The sequence below is a fragment of the Nyctereutes procyonoides genome, unplaced genomic scaffold (genome assembly GCF_905146905.1).
Source record: "Nyctereutes procyonoides isolate TBG_1078 unplaced genomic scaffold, NYPRO_anot_genome, whole genome shotgun sequence".
In the NCBI taxonomy this organism is placed as follows: domain Eukaryota; kingdom Metazoa; phylum Chordata; class Mammalia; order Carnivora; family Canidae; genus Nyctereutes; species Nyctereutes procyonoides.
Genome location: NW_026575130.1, coordinates 14,277,669 through 14,295,699, shown reverse-complemented (window position 1 = coordinate 14,295,699; position 18,031 = coordinate 14,277,669). Strand labels below are relative to the sequence as shown.

Here is an 18,031-nt window from a genome sequence, read left to right as displayed (position 1 = left end):
GCACGTTAAGTGTAATAAGCAGTGCAAAATGTGTAAGTGGAGAAAAGTCACAGATGTGCTAGAAATCAAATACAAGATTTTAAGAAAGCAATGGACAAATCAAAAGAACTAGAAAAAAAGAAGTAAAACTAACAGGATCAGGATCAGGAAGGGTGAAGAATGATAATGCCCTTGTTACTACAGAAGTTAAATTAGTGGCACAGATAGCACTTATCAAACAAAAAATAATCCAATAGCATTAACTTTTATTCATTCATGTTAAGTAACCTGAAATGATATCTGTTGCATTTAAATGCTCATTAATGTAAATGGCTGAACAAATCCATTTCAATGGATATTCAATATCCCACATAGGTAAGTCACTTCAACACAGCCTCATGACAACTCCCACACCAAAACAGTACTTTATTTTGTAAATTTTGACCCATTATTACTCCCATGTTATGGTTTTCTCAGCTGTCAAGTGTACAAGGTGAAGAAAGAATTTAATAAGATGGGGGTTGCACCTGGTAAATAAATTTCTTAAACTCCATATACATGTTTCAAAGCTGCTGGGTCCCAAGTCCATCTATGAACTCCAGGGCTGCAGTATCATGTGCAGCATACTAAAAGCTACACTATCCGAATAGCTTATTAATTCTGCATAAATCAGGTCAATCAATGTGTCAACCTGTAACAGACTGTGCACTTTTAACTGAACATGGCAAAATATTCACTCTTTTGAACTTTACATCATCATTTGATGTCAAACAATGAAGCAAATCCCAACAGTATATACAAAAACAGCTTTGCATTTACAAAAGATTGTTTCCCATACTGATTAATTCAGGCAGCTAACTCATTGGTTTATGCAACTTTATTGAAGAAAAATAAATCAATTACTAGCAGAGCTATTAGTTGATCACTCATCCATTGACAACTTTGCATCATTTATTCAGTGCTATATTAAACAGTGTATTGGAAGATAGATTAACTAATAGCTCCAAGCCTCCTAACAATTTAAATGAGAATTACAAAATGTTTGAGACCCTATTTTGGAATACAAAGGGTGTTTGACTTCCAATTTCCATTCTCTGTAGAACAAGAACAGGTCATTCCTTTATTGACATGCATAAAATACATCACATTTTCTGTTCTGCTGATGCTATAAATTCAATACCAATTCTCCAGCCACATCAGTTATGAGCATAAAGTATATCATGTAACCTCAAATCTCTAACAGTGGAAGGCTTAAAAAAAAATCAGGATGCTAGAATAATGCTGCTTCCTTTGATGTGACAACTGAGCATCCATCTCCCTCCCCCTCAGATGATTTCTTCAGCATGTTAGAGCAGTGAGGAATGGTTTTAGTCTCATAACCAAGTTAGAGTGAAGACATTGGCCACATAATACACATGCTCCATTTTTAAAAAAATTCTGAATCTTGGGCAACTGTTCTCTTGTAACTACTTTACAGTTTCTAAAAGCAGTTATTGTCCAAAGCTGGAAGAACTTAAGTCTTCTCAGATGAGCATGTGAATGAATGGAGGGAGGTAAACAAAAAATAAAATTAAAAAAGATGAGGTCTGATAGGGGAGCAGCCGGATAAGAAAATCAAAAAAGGAACAGTAATTTAAAGTTTATTCCAGCTATAATGCAGGTTATTCTGACTTTAAGGTAGCATCACATGGCATACTTCTGAGTCCATTCCCGAGATATTCTGTTGTACCTGTAAATAAAGAAGATGTTATTTAAAAAGTCAAAGAATTCTTAATACTTAAAAATATTTCAATTTTACCTCCTGACTCATCATGGAGTCATCTCTCATGGTTATGATTAGAATTAAGCCAACAGGGAGAAAAAGCATTGGTATTCAAAGCAATGTGGGAAATGGAAATCTTAATGCTTCCAATGCAATGTTCCAATACACTGAAAGTTTAAGTATTAATAAACACAATCAAGTGGCACTGAGATTGGGGAGACTAACAAAAATTAGATCCTTTCTCTCCCCTACCACTGAGTTAAATGTTCTATTAGAGATTCTCTAATTAGTATCATTCCAACAAATTTTAACATTAAAAAAATTATTTTACAGTTCATCATGGATTTATGTCAGAATAGCACACACATTCTGTAACCCATAGAAATTTCCACCAAAGCTGGAACTAAACAATTTAATCTGAATCCTAGACCTTGAGAAATTACTAGCCTTGCGTAATACCAGGAAATACCTGAGATTTAAGCACAGGTAGAAGATTAGACACTGGGGAGGATGAAAAAAAGGAAATTTCAAGAGGGATGTGGGTGTGACTGGTATGTATGTGTTAATTATAACACTTATGTGTTACTTTTAGAAAGGGTGGTTACTGGAACAAGCCTCACTTGAGACCTGATGAACGGGAATCTCTACTAGGAGTATAACATGGGGGTATCTGTTTAGAAAGATCAACAGATAATTCACACATAAGCAAGGTTATTTATTACTGAGGAACATCACTAATATTGAGAAAGACTATCATTTTCTTCCTGTATTACATCCATGACATAGGCTACTTACCAACCAAAAAAATATAGTGATAACTTTAAGAAATGAATATACATCAAAGGGCAGAAGAAGAGAACTTTTAGATTTGTATTTCCAGTTTAAACTTTCTAAAACATTAACTAGCTTCATTCAAACCAAGAACCAACCATGGTTCGACCACATTTCTAAACTTTGGCATACAGTTCTTTCTACCATTCATGGTTACCTCATTTAAGGACAACCTCTCAAAAAGCCAGCACTTTAAAACAAAGGTTTCATTTAGCATACAGAGAGCCACAAAATATAGCTGGTATTAACGCATGCTTGTCAGTAATCAACATTTAGTTTAGATGCTTAGAGGCTTTATTAAATGTGTTTTTCCCTTACATTATTATTTCTTGGCCAAATCTGAACTAAATCACATATAGTACTGGTATAAAGGTTAAAATATAACAAATTTAAAATGTAATACCACTGTAATTTGAGAAAGATACTACTTATTAAACTTTAATTTCTTACTAGTGCTATATTTAACTGTTTTGCCATGCAAAAATACTCAAGAGCAATAATGACTACTTGGTATACTTTCACGCTAAACAGAGATCAAGCAGTTAAATGTACAGTTTTCAAAAAACTGTCCCATGTTACCTTTTTGTTAGTTAATACAGTGCCTTAAAGCATGCAGCACTCAAGTGCTGGCAGTACCATGAATAAGCGCACCATAGAGTGCAGATCCTCTTACCCTACAACATAGCGTATTTCTCTGTCCACTCTCTTGCTAACCTATTGTACCTAATTGAACAAGTACACTTAGCATTAATTATAACATACAACAAAGTTATAATGGTTGAAGTCGTACATAAAGATAATTCAAATATTTGAGAAATTTAGACCAAATTTTTATAGCAGTACCAGTATTTATTTCACAAACATAACTGGAGTAAAGAAAACTTTGCTTTCTTCCCAAAAACTTTTAAGTGACAAAGCCCTGAACATGTTAGAAAAATAAAATTTTAGAGGGGCTATTCACCGTCACATAAACGAAAACTTATTTTTTTTTTAAATCCCATTTCAAAAAATATCTTTCTGTACATCTTAACTATTATCTTACCAGAAATAAATCCTCAAATCTTCTTGGCATTGCCACAACTTACAAGAGAGTGTAAGCCTAGCTCATTAAGAAAACCACTCTTTATGTTATTTCCTTAAACTACTACATACTTACTTATCTCTGTCTGTTTTATAGATCCGTGCAATCTCTGGCACTAGGGGGTCATCTGGGTTTGGATCACATAGCAGTGAACAAATGGATAAAAGAACTGCAAAAAATAAATAAATAAATAAATAAATAAATAAATAAATAAATAAATAAATAAATAAATAAATAAATAAAATAAAAGCCTGTTACCCGGCACTGGGAATTTAGATAAATAAAAATGTATCTAAAAACATCTATTAAAAGCCTCAACCCTCAAAAGATTTTCATTAGTTTGTAACTTAATGTCAATGTGACAAAGCTTTGTAGAGATTTGCTCACAGAAGACTGATAAGTAAGGAATGCTAGAAATAGAGCTTTGTTGGATCTAGTACTGACTACCTATAAAAAACAAACTCAGAGGTTCTGACATTTTCAAATGATGCTCTATCAGTTTATTATCCTTTTTAAAAAGTGGTATTAGAATTTAAGTAACTGGAGTTTCTTGGTACTTTGAGAGGAGGAAAAATCTAGCAAAGAATATGCAGGCAACATTAATGCAATATTATTTTCAGATGTTAGGCCTGATGAAAAATCCACTCTCAGGGAGCTTGGCTATGACTACTGATCTTGGGAGTTATGTGTGCAAATCCCATGTTGGGAGTAGCAATTACTTAAATAAAGATGTATTTAAAAATTCATTCTCTGCCCTGCTCTCCAGTTTCACAAAAATTCCAACTGCTCCACTGTCTTTTGTCTCCTTGAATTTATAAACTAACAGTATTAGTTAAATGAATGCTGAGATCCATCTCTATTACTAATTGAGCCTTCTCACAACTCTAGTTCTTAGTCTGACCTGTTTAATATATAAACTTGGAAGATACCAAGCATTCCAGAGCATGTATCGAATTCATTTTGTATGCCTGTTATGTGCCACACACTGCAAAAGTGTTAACAAAGACTGGTCATGAAAATCTTCAAAGATAACAGTACCATATAAAATAGTAGTAACGTAATATATTACGGCAAATATAATTTTAAACCCAAAGGCAGGAGGGCACACATATAAAATGCAACTCGTATTTAACAGAAACCTAGTGCTGAGCTGTATTCCCAACAATCATAAACTTGGAATCTAGTATTAAGATATTCTTGATCCTATATTTTTAGAGTATCTGTAATGTATCTGGTGTTAAGAGAGCTTGAGTTGCAAGGGAAATAGAATGTATCCCAAGGTGAAAAATATCTAAAAGTATGTCACGCTTGAAATTACAGCAGCATACACCAAAACTGATTTTTCTTCTCCAGAAGATTTCAGATTCGTTGTACAAATATGTGAAACACTGTCTTACACACTTCCAACTATGTAGTTTTGTGGTAGGGGATTTTTTTTTTTGGGGGGGGGGGGAGTAACACCACCATAGTCCTTCAAACCGGAGAAAGATAGAGGCACTTCATCTCTATCTGGGATATTCATGTGGAGACTGGACAACCTATTAGAGTTGTCACATAACAGGCCCTTATTAAAAAATACTGTAATAAACACACAAGAAAGCAAAATCAGAATATTCCTAGAATGGAAACCAAGATTTAAAAGCTCTATTATCTTTGCATATACCATTTTATAAAACGCAGCCAGTGAGATGTGAGTGGCCTAGGATTGGAAACTACTACAGAAATCTATTCAAGAAACTTTATTATTTGCAAATAATGCCTATATCCCATTTTGAATTTTAATGTTTCCCCCATCTTTAATCAATACGGCTAAAAGAGCAAAAATAATTTTTTTCTTCTCTACCTCTTACCAAAATGTTGGTATATGGAGGTTAAGTAGGCCCCAAAATAAAAATTAAAAAATGAGAGCAGCTCAAGACTTTCTCTAAAAGTATTTTACCTTTAGAAATAGTTAAAGCAGGAGACCACTGTGATCTTAGAATATCGAGACAAATGCTGCCATTACTGTTAATATTTGGATGATAAATTCTTGTTGTAAATGCAACCTAAAATAAATTAAAAAAAAAAAAAAAAAAAAGCTTTTAGGTATTTTTCCAAAGTAAAAATAAAAGCATCCTGATCTGAAATAGAAGACTTTTAAAGCAAGGCTTAAAATACTGTCACACAAACACAAAATCAAAAGGCTGAAGCCTATTTGTACACAAAAAGACTAAAAATTACAGAAAGTGGTTTGTATATTCTGATCAAGATATTTCAGGGGCTCCCTTTAATTAAAATAGAAAATATAACTTTGAAGCAAAAATTTTATTATCATGATATGGTGGGATATTCTGAAGGTTAACTTTGGCTTTACCATGTAATAATGTCAAAAAGAACACCGTGAAAGGTAGTCAACATTAAAAAATAAAGGAACTTCAGAATGTAAACCAAACTTACAGATCAACTTATTTAGGGTATCAAGTAACAAAGTTATGTGTGTTAGTCTGCATTTCCACTGTACATAAAATACAAATGTGAATGATCACCAAAAGTGTTTCACTTAAAGTAGCCATTATACTGCACCTATTAACAGGACTGCAAAAATGGCTGAAGTGCCAATGTTTTTCTTTTTTAAAAAAAGATCCATCCGTCCGTCCATCCATCCATCCATCCATTCATTCATGACAGACACAGAAAGAATGAGAGGCAGAGACACAGGCAGAGGGAGAAGCAGGCTCCATGCAGGGAGCCCAACACATGGGATCGGGTCTCCAGGATCATGTCCTGGGCCGAAGGCGGCGCTAAACCCCTGGGCCACTGAGGCTGCCCCAATGTTGTTTTTCTGTTGTTATTCATATAGGTTGGATTTGTTAATTGTTCTGGACAGTCAAGGACCATATGCTTTTAATTAACTGTAAACCAGTCACCTCTATGCATTAAACAACTCTAAGTCTTGTTACATTTATTGTTATATATGCAAACATAAACCCCTGAAAAATAACCCATCTAAACCCCAACAAACAGCATAGACTGCAGCAATATTGGCAAATACACACGAAACTAAATACCTGAAGCCTACTATTGCAAAGGTTAAGAAAAATCTATATGAGTATAACAGGAAAAAAAATTTTTCTCCCACATAATGTATCACAACCTTGCATCAATGAGGGATAAGTCTGTTCTTATCTGGATTTACAAAGTTCAAATCCAGGTCTAACTGCTCTCTTAACTAAAGGTTAAAAGTCAGCATTCTGTATTGGTGACTCCATGCACATATTTTTAACTTAATTATTCTTATTCACTACAGATACACACCCCAATTTAGCCTTAATTATGTAGAACCTTGATTTCTAAATATACTCCTTTGAAATAAAGCACAAATCTATACTAATGGATTTTGGTGGTAAATACTTGCCTTAGGTGGTTTGAAGGGGTAGTCTGTAGGAAAATGAATTGTCAAAAAGAATACACCGCCTTGATATGGGCTGTCATTCTGTGAAAAGAAAAATTTGCTTAACTCTGATATTTAAAATATCACTGCGAAATAACCCATGTAACATTTCTATTTCCTAAGCATTTCTCAAACATGAACCAAAATTACCTGTTTACACTGCAATAAAGAGTATAAATTATTCCACAGTTCAGTTCGTATTACTAAACTACACAATCAAAATTTACTATAGAACAATGAACCCTTACTTTTACTTAGATCCAATTTTATGTAAGTCATCAAATAATTGAGAAATTAACCAGTGTTAATCAAGTGTTCTAGATCTTGATTTTCACAAAGGAAGTATACTTTGTAATAAAGTCTATATACGGCATATCAAACTTGAATTTTAAAATAAGGTCTTATATTTATTTCTTCTGATAACCATATATACATATATGGGCTTTGTACTTAAAACACACCACTCAAAAAAAATAAATAAATAAAAAATAAAACACACCACTCTGATCACTTTGGCAAACCAAAATGTTAGCTATTGTAGGTTAACCTTTATCTTCATAGGAGAAGCAAAACAGAAACAAAACAGGTTTTTAACAAAAGTTTAATTCCCAAATAGCTCATCAAAAATTCTCAGTTTATAAAAATTTTTTAAGTACTGTCTACACACAATATGGAGCTCAAATTCCTGATTCTAAAATTGAGTCACATGCTTTTCCAACCCAATCAGCCAGGAACTTCTCAAAATTCTCATTTAAAACCATGATTTTTTTTTTTTTTAGGATCTGAGAGAGAAAGAGAGAACAGGAGGGAAGGACAGAGGGAGAGTCTTTTTTTTTTTTTTATGATAGTCACAGAGAGAGAGAGAGAGAGAGAGAGAGAGAGAGGCAGAGACATAGGCAGAGGGAGAAGCAGGCTCCATGCACCGGGAGCCCGACGTGGGATTCGATCCCGGGTCTCCAGGATCGCGCCCTGGGCCAAAGGCAGGCGCCAAACCACTGCGCCACCCAGGGATCCCCCAGAGGGAGAGTCTTAAGCAGACTCTGCTGAACACGGAACCTGACTTCGGGTTCAATTCCAGGTCCCTGAGGTCACAACGTGAACTGAAACCAAGATTTGGATGCTTAACTGTGTCCCCAAGGGACCCCCGAAACCATGGAATATTTTTCTTCAAAAGCATACTGAATTTTCCACAACAAATCAATACACAGGATTACTAGATTTGGAAAACAACATAGAACATTTTCTCTTCCACTTCAACAGAAAAATAGAAATTTTCAAGCTATAGCGCCACTCTTCCTCCTTTGTTGATTATAATTGGAGTATGAAGAACTCTCCTAAATATCACACAAAGTTAGTATGAAGTAACATTTGGAAAACACTACTTGCTAGAATCTTACATTTTTTTACCAGGAAAAAGAATTGTGTTCCCATTTTATGGATAAATAAAAATGGGACTTGAAGGAAAAACTTAGGTGGTAGAAGACAGAACCAAGATTGAAACCAGGGCTTTTAAAAACATTTTTTTTAAAAAAGAGTTTGAGAGAAAGAGACAGCACACAGAGGAGGAAGGGGCAGAGGGAGAGGGAGAAGTAGACTCCCTGCCAAGCAGGGAGCCCGTTGCAGGGCTCAGTCACAGAACCCTGGGATCATGACCTGAGCCCAAGGCAGATGCTTAACCAAATTAAGCCACCCAAGTGCCCCCAAATCCAGGTCTTATAAAGATCACTAGTCAACATGGATTAGAGAGTGATGACAAAAGACAGTGACCTTGTCAAAAACTTTAAGGTGAAAGTTGAAGAAAATATGAAAACTGCCTATGGATATGCAAAGAAACCACCTGACAAGGTCTTTGAAAATGTATAGTAACTGAGTTATTACCAACATCCATTTCTCTACATTCAAGAGAGTATGTGTGTAGTGCTAACATGAGCCTTTTACAATGCCCATTCTGGTATCAGCCAAGTAAAAATGTTTTCAAATCTGAAACTTTAAAATATAGCTCATTTAATTCCCAGCCGTTTGTAAAATAGTTGAGCAACAGTTGAATTAATCTAACTTCATTCTATAGACCAGGCACATATAAAGGACAGAGAGAACAATTTATCTTGATGGGATAATTAACATTCTGGTAAAGAGACATGCAATAAAATGTTGCAAGTAAGAAAAATGAACAGGAGATACCTGCAACTTGAAGGAAAAATGTCAATTTACTGATAAAGTTCAAAGAAACATTCAACTAGTATAATCTGAGTCCTTTTTACTCCAAAGCTCTTCTTTTCCTATTGTCTAAAAACTTTAATTCAAAAAACACTGAAAAGCAGGATATTAAAAGTACAGAAAAAAAACAAAGCACAGAATATGATCTAAATTTATTAGATTAGCATTATCTTTGTTAACAGCTACATTAACTAGCAATAGATGCTTCAAATGGCATATGCTTTTACAAAATAAATATGGAAAATGTACAGTGTACAATAAACAATTTTAGGGTAATTTTAAATAGTGAAAGTTTTTATAAAACCAAATCATGGGGATCCCTGGGTGGCGCAGCGGTTTGGCGCCTGCTTTTGGCCCAGGGCGCAATCCCGGAGACCCGGGATCGAGTCCCACGTCGGGCTCCCGGTGCATGGAGCCTGCTTCTCCCTCTGCCTGTGTCTCTGCCTCTCTCTCTCTGTGACTATCATAGATGAATAAAAGTTAAAAAAAAAAAAAATTAAAAAAAAAAAAAAACAAATCATGAAGTTCTAAGTTTACATTCCAAGTTTCATATAATCGCAAGTGCTGTATTGGACGGCTTCTGAATAAAGGCAATCTAATGGTAAAATTTAGTTTTTAATTTTTTTTTTAAAGATTTATTCATCTGACAGAGCGAGAGAGCACTGGCAGGAAGAGAGAGAAGCAGAATTCTCACTGAACATGGAGCCCAACGTGGGGTTCGATCCCAGGATTCTGGGATCTTGACTTGAGCTGAAGGCATGTGCCTAGGACTAAGCCACCCAAGCACCAGGCCCCTAATGCTAAGATTTAGGGAAAGTCAACTTCTTTTTTTTTTTAAGATTTTATTTATTTATTTATTTATTTATTTATTTATTTATTTATTTATTTATGAGAGAGAGAGAGAGAGAGAGAGAGAGAGAGAGAGAGAGAGAGAGAGAGAGAAGGCTCCATGCAGGGAGCCTAATGTGGGACTCAATCCCAGGACTCCAGGATCATGCCCTGGGCCGAAGGCAAGCGCTCAACCGCTGAGCCACCCAGTTGTCTTGCCAAATTTCATTTGTTCAAAAAAAGAACATACAGAAGGAACAATTCAACACTACATTCTTTCAACTCAGAGGAAAAGCTGGTAAAAATCACAAAATCCTGAGGTAACCGAACTATTATATCTAAAAATTGAGGCTCTGTATCAAATTTACTATAAATTGAAAGCAGAACTCTGGTGGCTCAGTGGTTTAGCACTGCCTTCGGCCCAGGGCATGATCCTGCAGACCCAGGATCAAGTCCCAGGTCGGGTTCCCTACGTGGAGCTTGCTTCTCCCTCTGTGTCTCTCTGCCTTTCCTGAATAAATAAAAAATCTTAAAAAAAAAAAAAAAATTGAAAGCAAACAAAATAAAAAAAGCAAAATGGAATACTTTGATCAGTAAGTTGACCCAAATCTTAGAAATCCAGAATTTTATTAGATCTCTTCTTTAGAAACCTTCTACACCCTGGTTTTAACTCCCATCAATCCAAAGTCACTCCTCAGTGTCTGTACTCCTCCCCCAGAGCAACCATAAAGTTGCCCAGATCCATCTTCTGCTTTTATCTCCTGACCCATACTTATTTTGGCAACTCTTTAATTTTTCTTTAGTATAGTCATTAGTTCCAAGACATATATATTCAAATGCCTATAAATATTTATTTCTGGATGTTTCCTGTGTCCAAAACACAAACCACAAACTCTTCATTAATCAAAGTAGTTATTAATCTTAAAGACCCTTAAAGTTTCTTGAACTAGCTAGCTTCCTTCCTCTCCTTTATGCCCAGTGCCACTACTCTGCGTTCAAGATCTTACCAGTTTTTGTTTATAATTATGGCAATGGCTTATTTCTGGTATTCCTTCCTTCACTCTTTTTCTTCTCATTCATCCCCTGCCCCAATGCTGAAATTGTCGTAAAATACAAATTACACCCCTGCTTGAAATCTAGTACAGCTTTCAAGATAAACTGCAAACTCCTAAGGACACAAGGTGCTTTATGATCTCCTTCCCACTAAATACAGTTGGTCTCATCTTCCACCTCGTCTCCTGTATATGTTCTCTTTACTGCACTTAAAATATTTCACACCTCTTTTTTCTATTATTTCTTTCTTCTAACTTGAAATATTCTTATCTGCATCCTTATCTTCTTTATCTCTAGGACCCTACCTATACTGTAGGATCCATCTCAAGCTTACATGTCCTTAAAAAAGATAATACTGCCTTTCCTTTAGTTCAATATCCTGTTGTCCTTCTTTTATACCTTTCTGTGCACAGTTATACTATTCAACATGCTTGTAACTTATTTACTTTTATTTCCCTCTTCCTCTAGACTACAAAGTTCCTTAAAAAGGGAAGAGTTTTCATGGGTCATTAGCCTTTGTAGGAACTGACACAATACATTTAAAATTAGTTGAAAAAATAACCCTTATGGACCAATAAGACAATACCTATGAACCAGTTAGTTGACTTCAGATGGTTTTTGCAGCTGATTCTGCTCAGACTAAGGCCTAAGGTTACATTGTATTACCCCCAAAATGGTACTTTCTACCATGACTGTATCATAGTATCAGTGTGGTTCTCCTAATAATTTCAAAATATCTTCCTGCCAGCTCCATCTCCAATTCAAGAAAAAATCAAGTGTATATATCAGGTAAGGAGTTAATTTCTAATTGCATCGTTAATGGGAACTGCCCTTAATACAAAAAAACAAAATCATAAAAACCAAAGCTTAAAAACCACATAACCAGCAATGCTGTCAATTCCTTCAAAGGTTTAGTTTAGTATTTGTGCTTCCAAAGTATCCTACCTTCAAGAAAGAATAAGTCAGTTCAAATAGTTATTAGAAAGAATCCTTTCTGCCTCATAAGTTTAATGATTAAGAACATTTCCAGACTACAGTACACTAAATTCAATAGTTAACTCTGTATTAAAACAAATTAGATGCTCCATTTCTTAGTCAGGAACCTTTACTTATGTGGCACTACCAATCACTTTTACTGACCTAGAAGAAGTACTCCAAAGCAAAAGTACGTTTGTAACCATTTATTCTTTCAGCAAATGTGCAAATATATGTGTTGTTATACCACCAATAGCCCTATGTTTTAGCTCATTTATCTGCATGTCACTTACTAACAAAATAAAGCAATTATTTATCTAATTGAACTGTGATATTTTATCATAAAAATGCAATCAAAAGCCAAAATAAGAATATGAGGTATTTCACTGATGACTCTATAAGTAAGGGTAATTGTTAACTACTTGCAAGTTCACATCTAAACAGGTGCTTACTTAAATACAGTTTTTGCTTTTGTTAATCAGAGAATATTAAAGTAGTTCTGATAATCAAGTATTTGTTTTTAAAAGCAGAAAACGGTCATTTACAGTTGCTAAAAAAATTTACAAGGAATAGCTATAATCTGAAATAGGTATAAAACAAGTGAAAAATGTTTTCTGAAAATAAAAGCAAATTAAGTAAACAGTTACAAAACGGTCAGGATAAGCAATCTCCTTTTTATTCTCAGGAAAATTGCTAGCATAAACTACTTACTTATACTTCACTTTCATTTACGGTAAGTATATTCCTTACCTTTTGAAAAGACAGTTCAAAAAAACCGTGAGGTCTCAAAGTCCAGCAGGAAAACATCACACTGGTGTCAAAGAGTTGGTTTATTATGCCCAATTAGAAATCTTGATTACCAACTCTTTAGTGCTTAACACCGACAACTAATTTTTTATAAATAAGGCCATCTTGAAAGCACTCTCTGGATCGAAGATGAGCTTTTACTTGGTAGAAATACTAAGGTATTTTACTGAGTACTCTGCTTTGAAAATTGGTAATCTATGAGAAAATTCTAAAAACTATAAATCTAAGTGCCTACAGAAACTAGGTAGGCAAAATTAAGTTGATAGGAATACTATGAGACTCCATATAAAAAAGGGAGGTAGTTGCTACTCCACCCCAAGCCATTAATGCAGTGCAATGAAGGCCTGGTACAGGTTTTTATGTGAAGACTCCCAACTTTTAGAATGTTCTGGGGACCAAACTGGATAAAAGCCACACTAAGTTAACTATGTGCAGTTAAAATAAGTAACAATTTTGCTACCCAATAATAAAAGGAAGCATTTTTAAAGCAAAATAAAATTTACCACAGCTAAATATCACCCCACTCTACCACCATTACCAAGTTTAACTTAACTGGATTCACAATCTCCTTACCTTTAGGTCCTAACATTTCATAATTACTCTAACTCATCCCTGCTATGATTTCCCATAAAATTTCTCCTACTAAGTGCTTCATTCATGTATCACTTACTTCCCACTTTATCAGTCTTTTAATTGTCTGTATTTCCCAGTAGATTTTTAAGTTCCCTAAAGAATGAGAGGGATCATATCTATCCTTAATGGCTGACAACACAGTGGGGTAATCACACTAAGATAGAAAAAAAGGTTAGTTATCAAAATCTGAACTACGAAATAAATACTTATTGATCCAACTCATTAACTGGCTAACTTTTCCAAGATCATTTCTTCATTTAGAATGATAGACATCCATTATTGACCATTATCTCACCAAGTACATTATTGACACTTATGTTGAGATTAAACCACCAAAAGGGAAGGGGGCAGATTAAGACATACATATAATTTAGAATAGAAATCCTCAAGTGCCTTCCAAATCAAAAAACATTAAGTATTGTGCAAGATACAGTCTTACCCCAGGTTGTTTTACTGCGTTCTAATTCTGTGAAATTCTTAGATGGTATCCATAATTCTGAATATTCAATTATCCAGCATATACAGTTTCTTATCTACCCAGGATAGAAAGGAATTTTGCTGTATTCAAAATATCACTTTCTACCTAAAAATATTCAAGTTTTGCAAAAAACTAAAGTTCTATAGAGAATCAAAGTAATACAACAAAAACTTAGATTTTCGGCAGCAACAAGAATAAGATCTTTGAGTAACACCATGGTAGAGTTAGTAAGTTAATTGGCTCTATAAAAGAAGCTCTGTGACAATGTTTTACAATATTACTATAAAAGAAAACTAGTATAAAGTGTAAAAAACATTTTGATAGGTCAGAAATGTTATATTCTAGAACCTGAAATCAGGGACACACAGCAAATGTTAACAAATGACTAATTCACATTTAATTATTGTGCCTTTCAAAAGCAGTACAACTATGACAAGTCCAAAATGGTACTACAATGTAATAAATGTAAGACTAAGTGAAATACAACTAGGTCAATACTGAATTTTTAATTAAAAGCAAAAATTTTTATTCTTAATACTTACAGGTCCCATAATTGTGGCTTGCCAATGAAACACTAGGAAACAAACAAAACAACTGTTATCTAAAAATGGACAAGATGTTTGAAATTAGCTGTTAAAATCAACTTGAGAGTTACTTACTATCATCCCCAACTGGACCTGCAGAACATTGTGCTGGAGGGTCACGGGCCAAATCACTAAGTTCCTAGATCAAAACAGAAAATCATGGGTTATGTAACCATAATAAAAAAAAAAAAAAAAAAAACACAAGCAAGCAGAGGGTCAACTATTTATTTTCACTCCATCCTTTAAGGAACATACAATCAGAGTTCACATCAATACATTCTAATAAAAGAGAGAAAACCTAAGTAACTATAGTCCAGATCCTGGGACATTAGTAGGCATAGATATAAAAATTTGTTATACCAATAAAAGCTGTCCAAAACAAAAAAGCTCTTATCAGATACTTTCATGGCCTAAGAACTCAGACAAGGCAATTTTCAACATTCATGTTGTTTGCTTAACTTTTTGGACATCTCAGAGGCCCTTGTTTTTACTATCTTAAATCCTGTTATTTCTGAACCACACTATGCACAGACCTCACTTTCCAATTGAAAAATCTCTCATGGGGTGAGGTAAGTATCCTTTTTGGTTTGATCTTATTCCTGCAACACAACCATGTCTTTTATACAATGCTCAGTAAAATTACAACTCTGAAAGTGCCTGATGTTTGCTCTTAGTAAAACAGGCAGTTTCCAAAATTACGTATTACCTTTTATTTACAAATATATTCTTAGCTCTTCCATGACTTGTACATAATATGGATAATGTAATAAGAACTGTTTCCTTATGTTTTTAAAGATGATGTAACTGCCTCTATATATACGCCTATATATAAATCTCTATAGGGATTTACAGAACCATGAGGTAATAGTGGGTTTCTAAGAAAAAGGTGGAAATACAAGATACTGCAGGAAGACAACCAGAGCAAAAACTTGCCTCTACCATATGATCGAAATGCACTTCAGGAAATAGCTCATGTTTTAGGAATGCTCAATCTAGATTCATCCCATTAAAAAACAAACAATGCAGAAGAACTGTCCTGTGGTAATCATTTCACAAAATACATATATCAAAATATTATGTAGTATATCTAAGCCAAAAAATGTTACAGGTCAATTTTATTTCAATAAAACTGGGGTGTGGAAGGGGGATTGTTCTGATAAGCCCTATTAACTTGCTTCTGAAACTCATACCATATCTGCTTTTAAGATTATCAAAGCATCCAGAGATACAGGATTCACAACCTTAGGATAATGGAATATCAGATCATTTATGCTTGTCTTTGTAAATATATACCTTCAAATGTTCAACATATTTAAAAAAATGGGAGAAAATTCATTCCAATTCACCGATGATCCTCACCAGTAGGAATTACAGAAACTCTTGACTGAAAGTTAAAAACAACTGCTTAAAAGAAACTATGTATGGTTTTAGCTTAAAAATAAAAGCAGAAATGAACACCTGTGTATCAATTTTGAACCAGTATACTTCTTTGAAAATAGAAATGTAAAAAAAAAAAAAAAAAAGAAAAAGAAATGTACTTGCAACTTGAATTAATCAACTAGCCATTATCAAGCAAATTACTTTGTCATAGACCAGATGAGTTTTCGTATGGTATTTATTTACATCCCATAATCAGCCACTTTTGTTATGATGGAAATCTACTTTAAAACCATCTCAAGGTATAAAAATTTTACTGAAGGTAAGAATCAGGTAATCTAAAAGAATCGTAACTAAAATGAAGAGAATTCTCCCATGTCCCAAAGCTTATACAACAAATTCTTTTGTTGAACTGGCCAACCAAGAAAGGATACCAAAAGCTAACTTATGCAGTCTAATTCCCTCTTTCCTTCAGGAACATAGGGTTCAAAAAAAGGCCTATTTTAAGGTTAAAAACTTACCTGTTTCAAACTATCCCCTCCCTCTTTTTCCAGTTATTTACCTCTTAGTTTCTTACAGTGATCTACCCCAAATTATGTTACTTGTTTGAAATGCCTGAGGAAAAAAAAAAAATCTAGCCGTTATTTTTAAATAAAAACCAATCCAATGATGGTTGATCTAACAAAATAGCCAAGTGACCTTGAAACAACTTCATTATAAATACAGCTGCAGGCATCTCTAAAGTTGATCTAGAATACGTAATACCCTGTTTGAAAATTACACGTTTTAATTATGAAGAATCTAAGAAATGATTTCTTATAGAAGAAAAGTTTTCAGGCACAGTATTTATAAATCATTAAAACCTTTATGTGCTGGCATTATTACTCCAGAGTGAAGGTCTAATTTCAGCTCTTCCCCCCAATAATTTTAGGATCTTGGTCTCAAATAATTTATAAATGCCTTATTTTCCAAGTTCTCCATGAACAAGACACCTCTGAAGTAATAATCAAAATCTAAAATTAGGCCAATTACCTTATGTACTAAAATCCACTTTAAATGCAACGTTGAAAAAAAATGACAAGTTATTTTAAGGATCAAAAATAGGTCTTGGGATGTCTGGGTGGTTCAGCGGTTGAGTATCTGCCTTTGGCTCAGGGCGTGATCCCGGAGTTCCAGGATTAAGTCCCACATCCAGCTCCCCAAAGGGAGCCTGCTTCTCCCTCTGCCTATGTCTCTGCCTCTTTTTCTCATGAATAAGTTAAATCTTTAAAAAACAACAAAAAACACGTCTTCTAAATCATGTACCAGCATTCACCTTTAACATAACAAGTAATTCTCATGACATTATTATGCTCGTAGCATAAGCAAATGAGATTATAGAGTGACTTAGCAAGGAAAAATATGAGAAAGCATAGTAACAAGTCATCCTAGACACTCTTCTATATATATGACATTTTGTCTACTCAGTAAACCATCTTACTCTTTCATGAAAATGCTTTCCCTTACTCCAAACATGTCATTGTAGTGTTTGGTTAATGGTGGCTGCTAATCACCCATTACTCAGACAGGGCTAATCGCAGAATTTTGTTCCTTCAGCCTGTAATTAGCTCAAAGGGTTGAAAAGTAACCTAAACCAGGACCTGACCTAATCAAGTCCACCCATCTCTGCCTGGTTTTTCAAATTGAAGCTGGAACACTTCTTTCTCTAAATCAGGAGCTGTAAAGATGTGACCAAGAGCTGTTGGCAGGCATGTGCCTTGAAATTACATGGTGAATCCAAAGAAAAAGAGACCACATTGGGCAGCAGAGATAATAAGAGCTGACTTGGCATATACACGTGCAATTTTAGTCCCTGAGGTTGTAGCTTGCTCTGGGGTTCCTAAAGCTATTTCCTTTGATCGTTAACCACTCCAGTTTCCTTCTAATAAATCCAAAGGGGGGGAAAAACCGGAAGAATGAAGAGACCCATTCTAAGTAGAGCTACTACTGGCACCCA

The 18,031-nt window shown here is 34.5% G+C and overlaps 1 protein-coding gene across 4 annotated transcripts in view; it reads right to left on the bottom strand.

The window, feature by feature from the left end:
- Positions 1-225: 225 nt before the first annotated feature.
- The window catches only part of UBE2D3 (ubiquitin conjugating enzyme E2 D3), a 30,627-nt gene continuing 12,821 nt past the window's right edge, over positions 226-18,031 (bottom strand). For all 4 annotated transcript variants that reach the window (XM_055342347.1, XM_055342348.1, XM_055342345.1 and 1 more), the window contains exons 3-8: positions 14,734-14,797; positions 14,617-14,648; positions 7,048-7,125; positions 5,593-5,698; positions 3,729-3,822; positions 226-1,708 (exon numbers count right to left, since the gene is read on the bottom strand). In XM_055342347.1, coding sequence (XP_055198322.1) covers positions 1,663-1,708; positions 3,729-3,822; positions 5,593-5,698; positions 7,048-7,125; positions 14,617-14,648; positions 14,734-14,797 — 420 coding nt within the window. In that variant the 3' untranslated portion in view covers positions 226-1,662. The remainder of the gene's footprint in view (positions 1,709-3,728; positions 3,823-5,592; positions 5,699-7,047; positions 7,126-14,616; positions 14,649-14,733; positions 14,798-18,031) is intronic.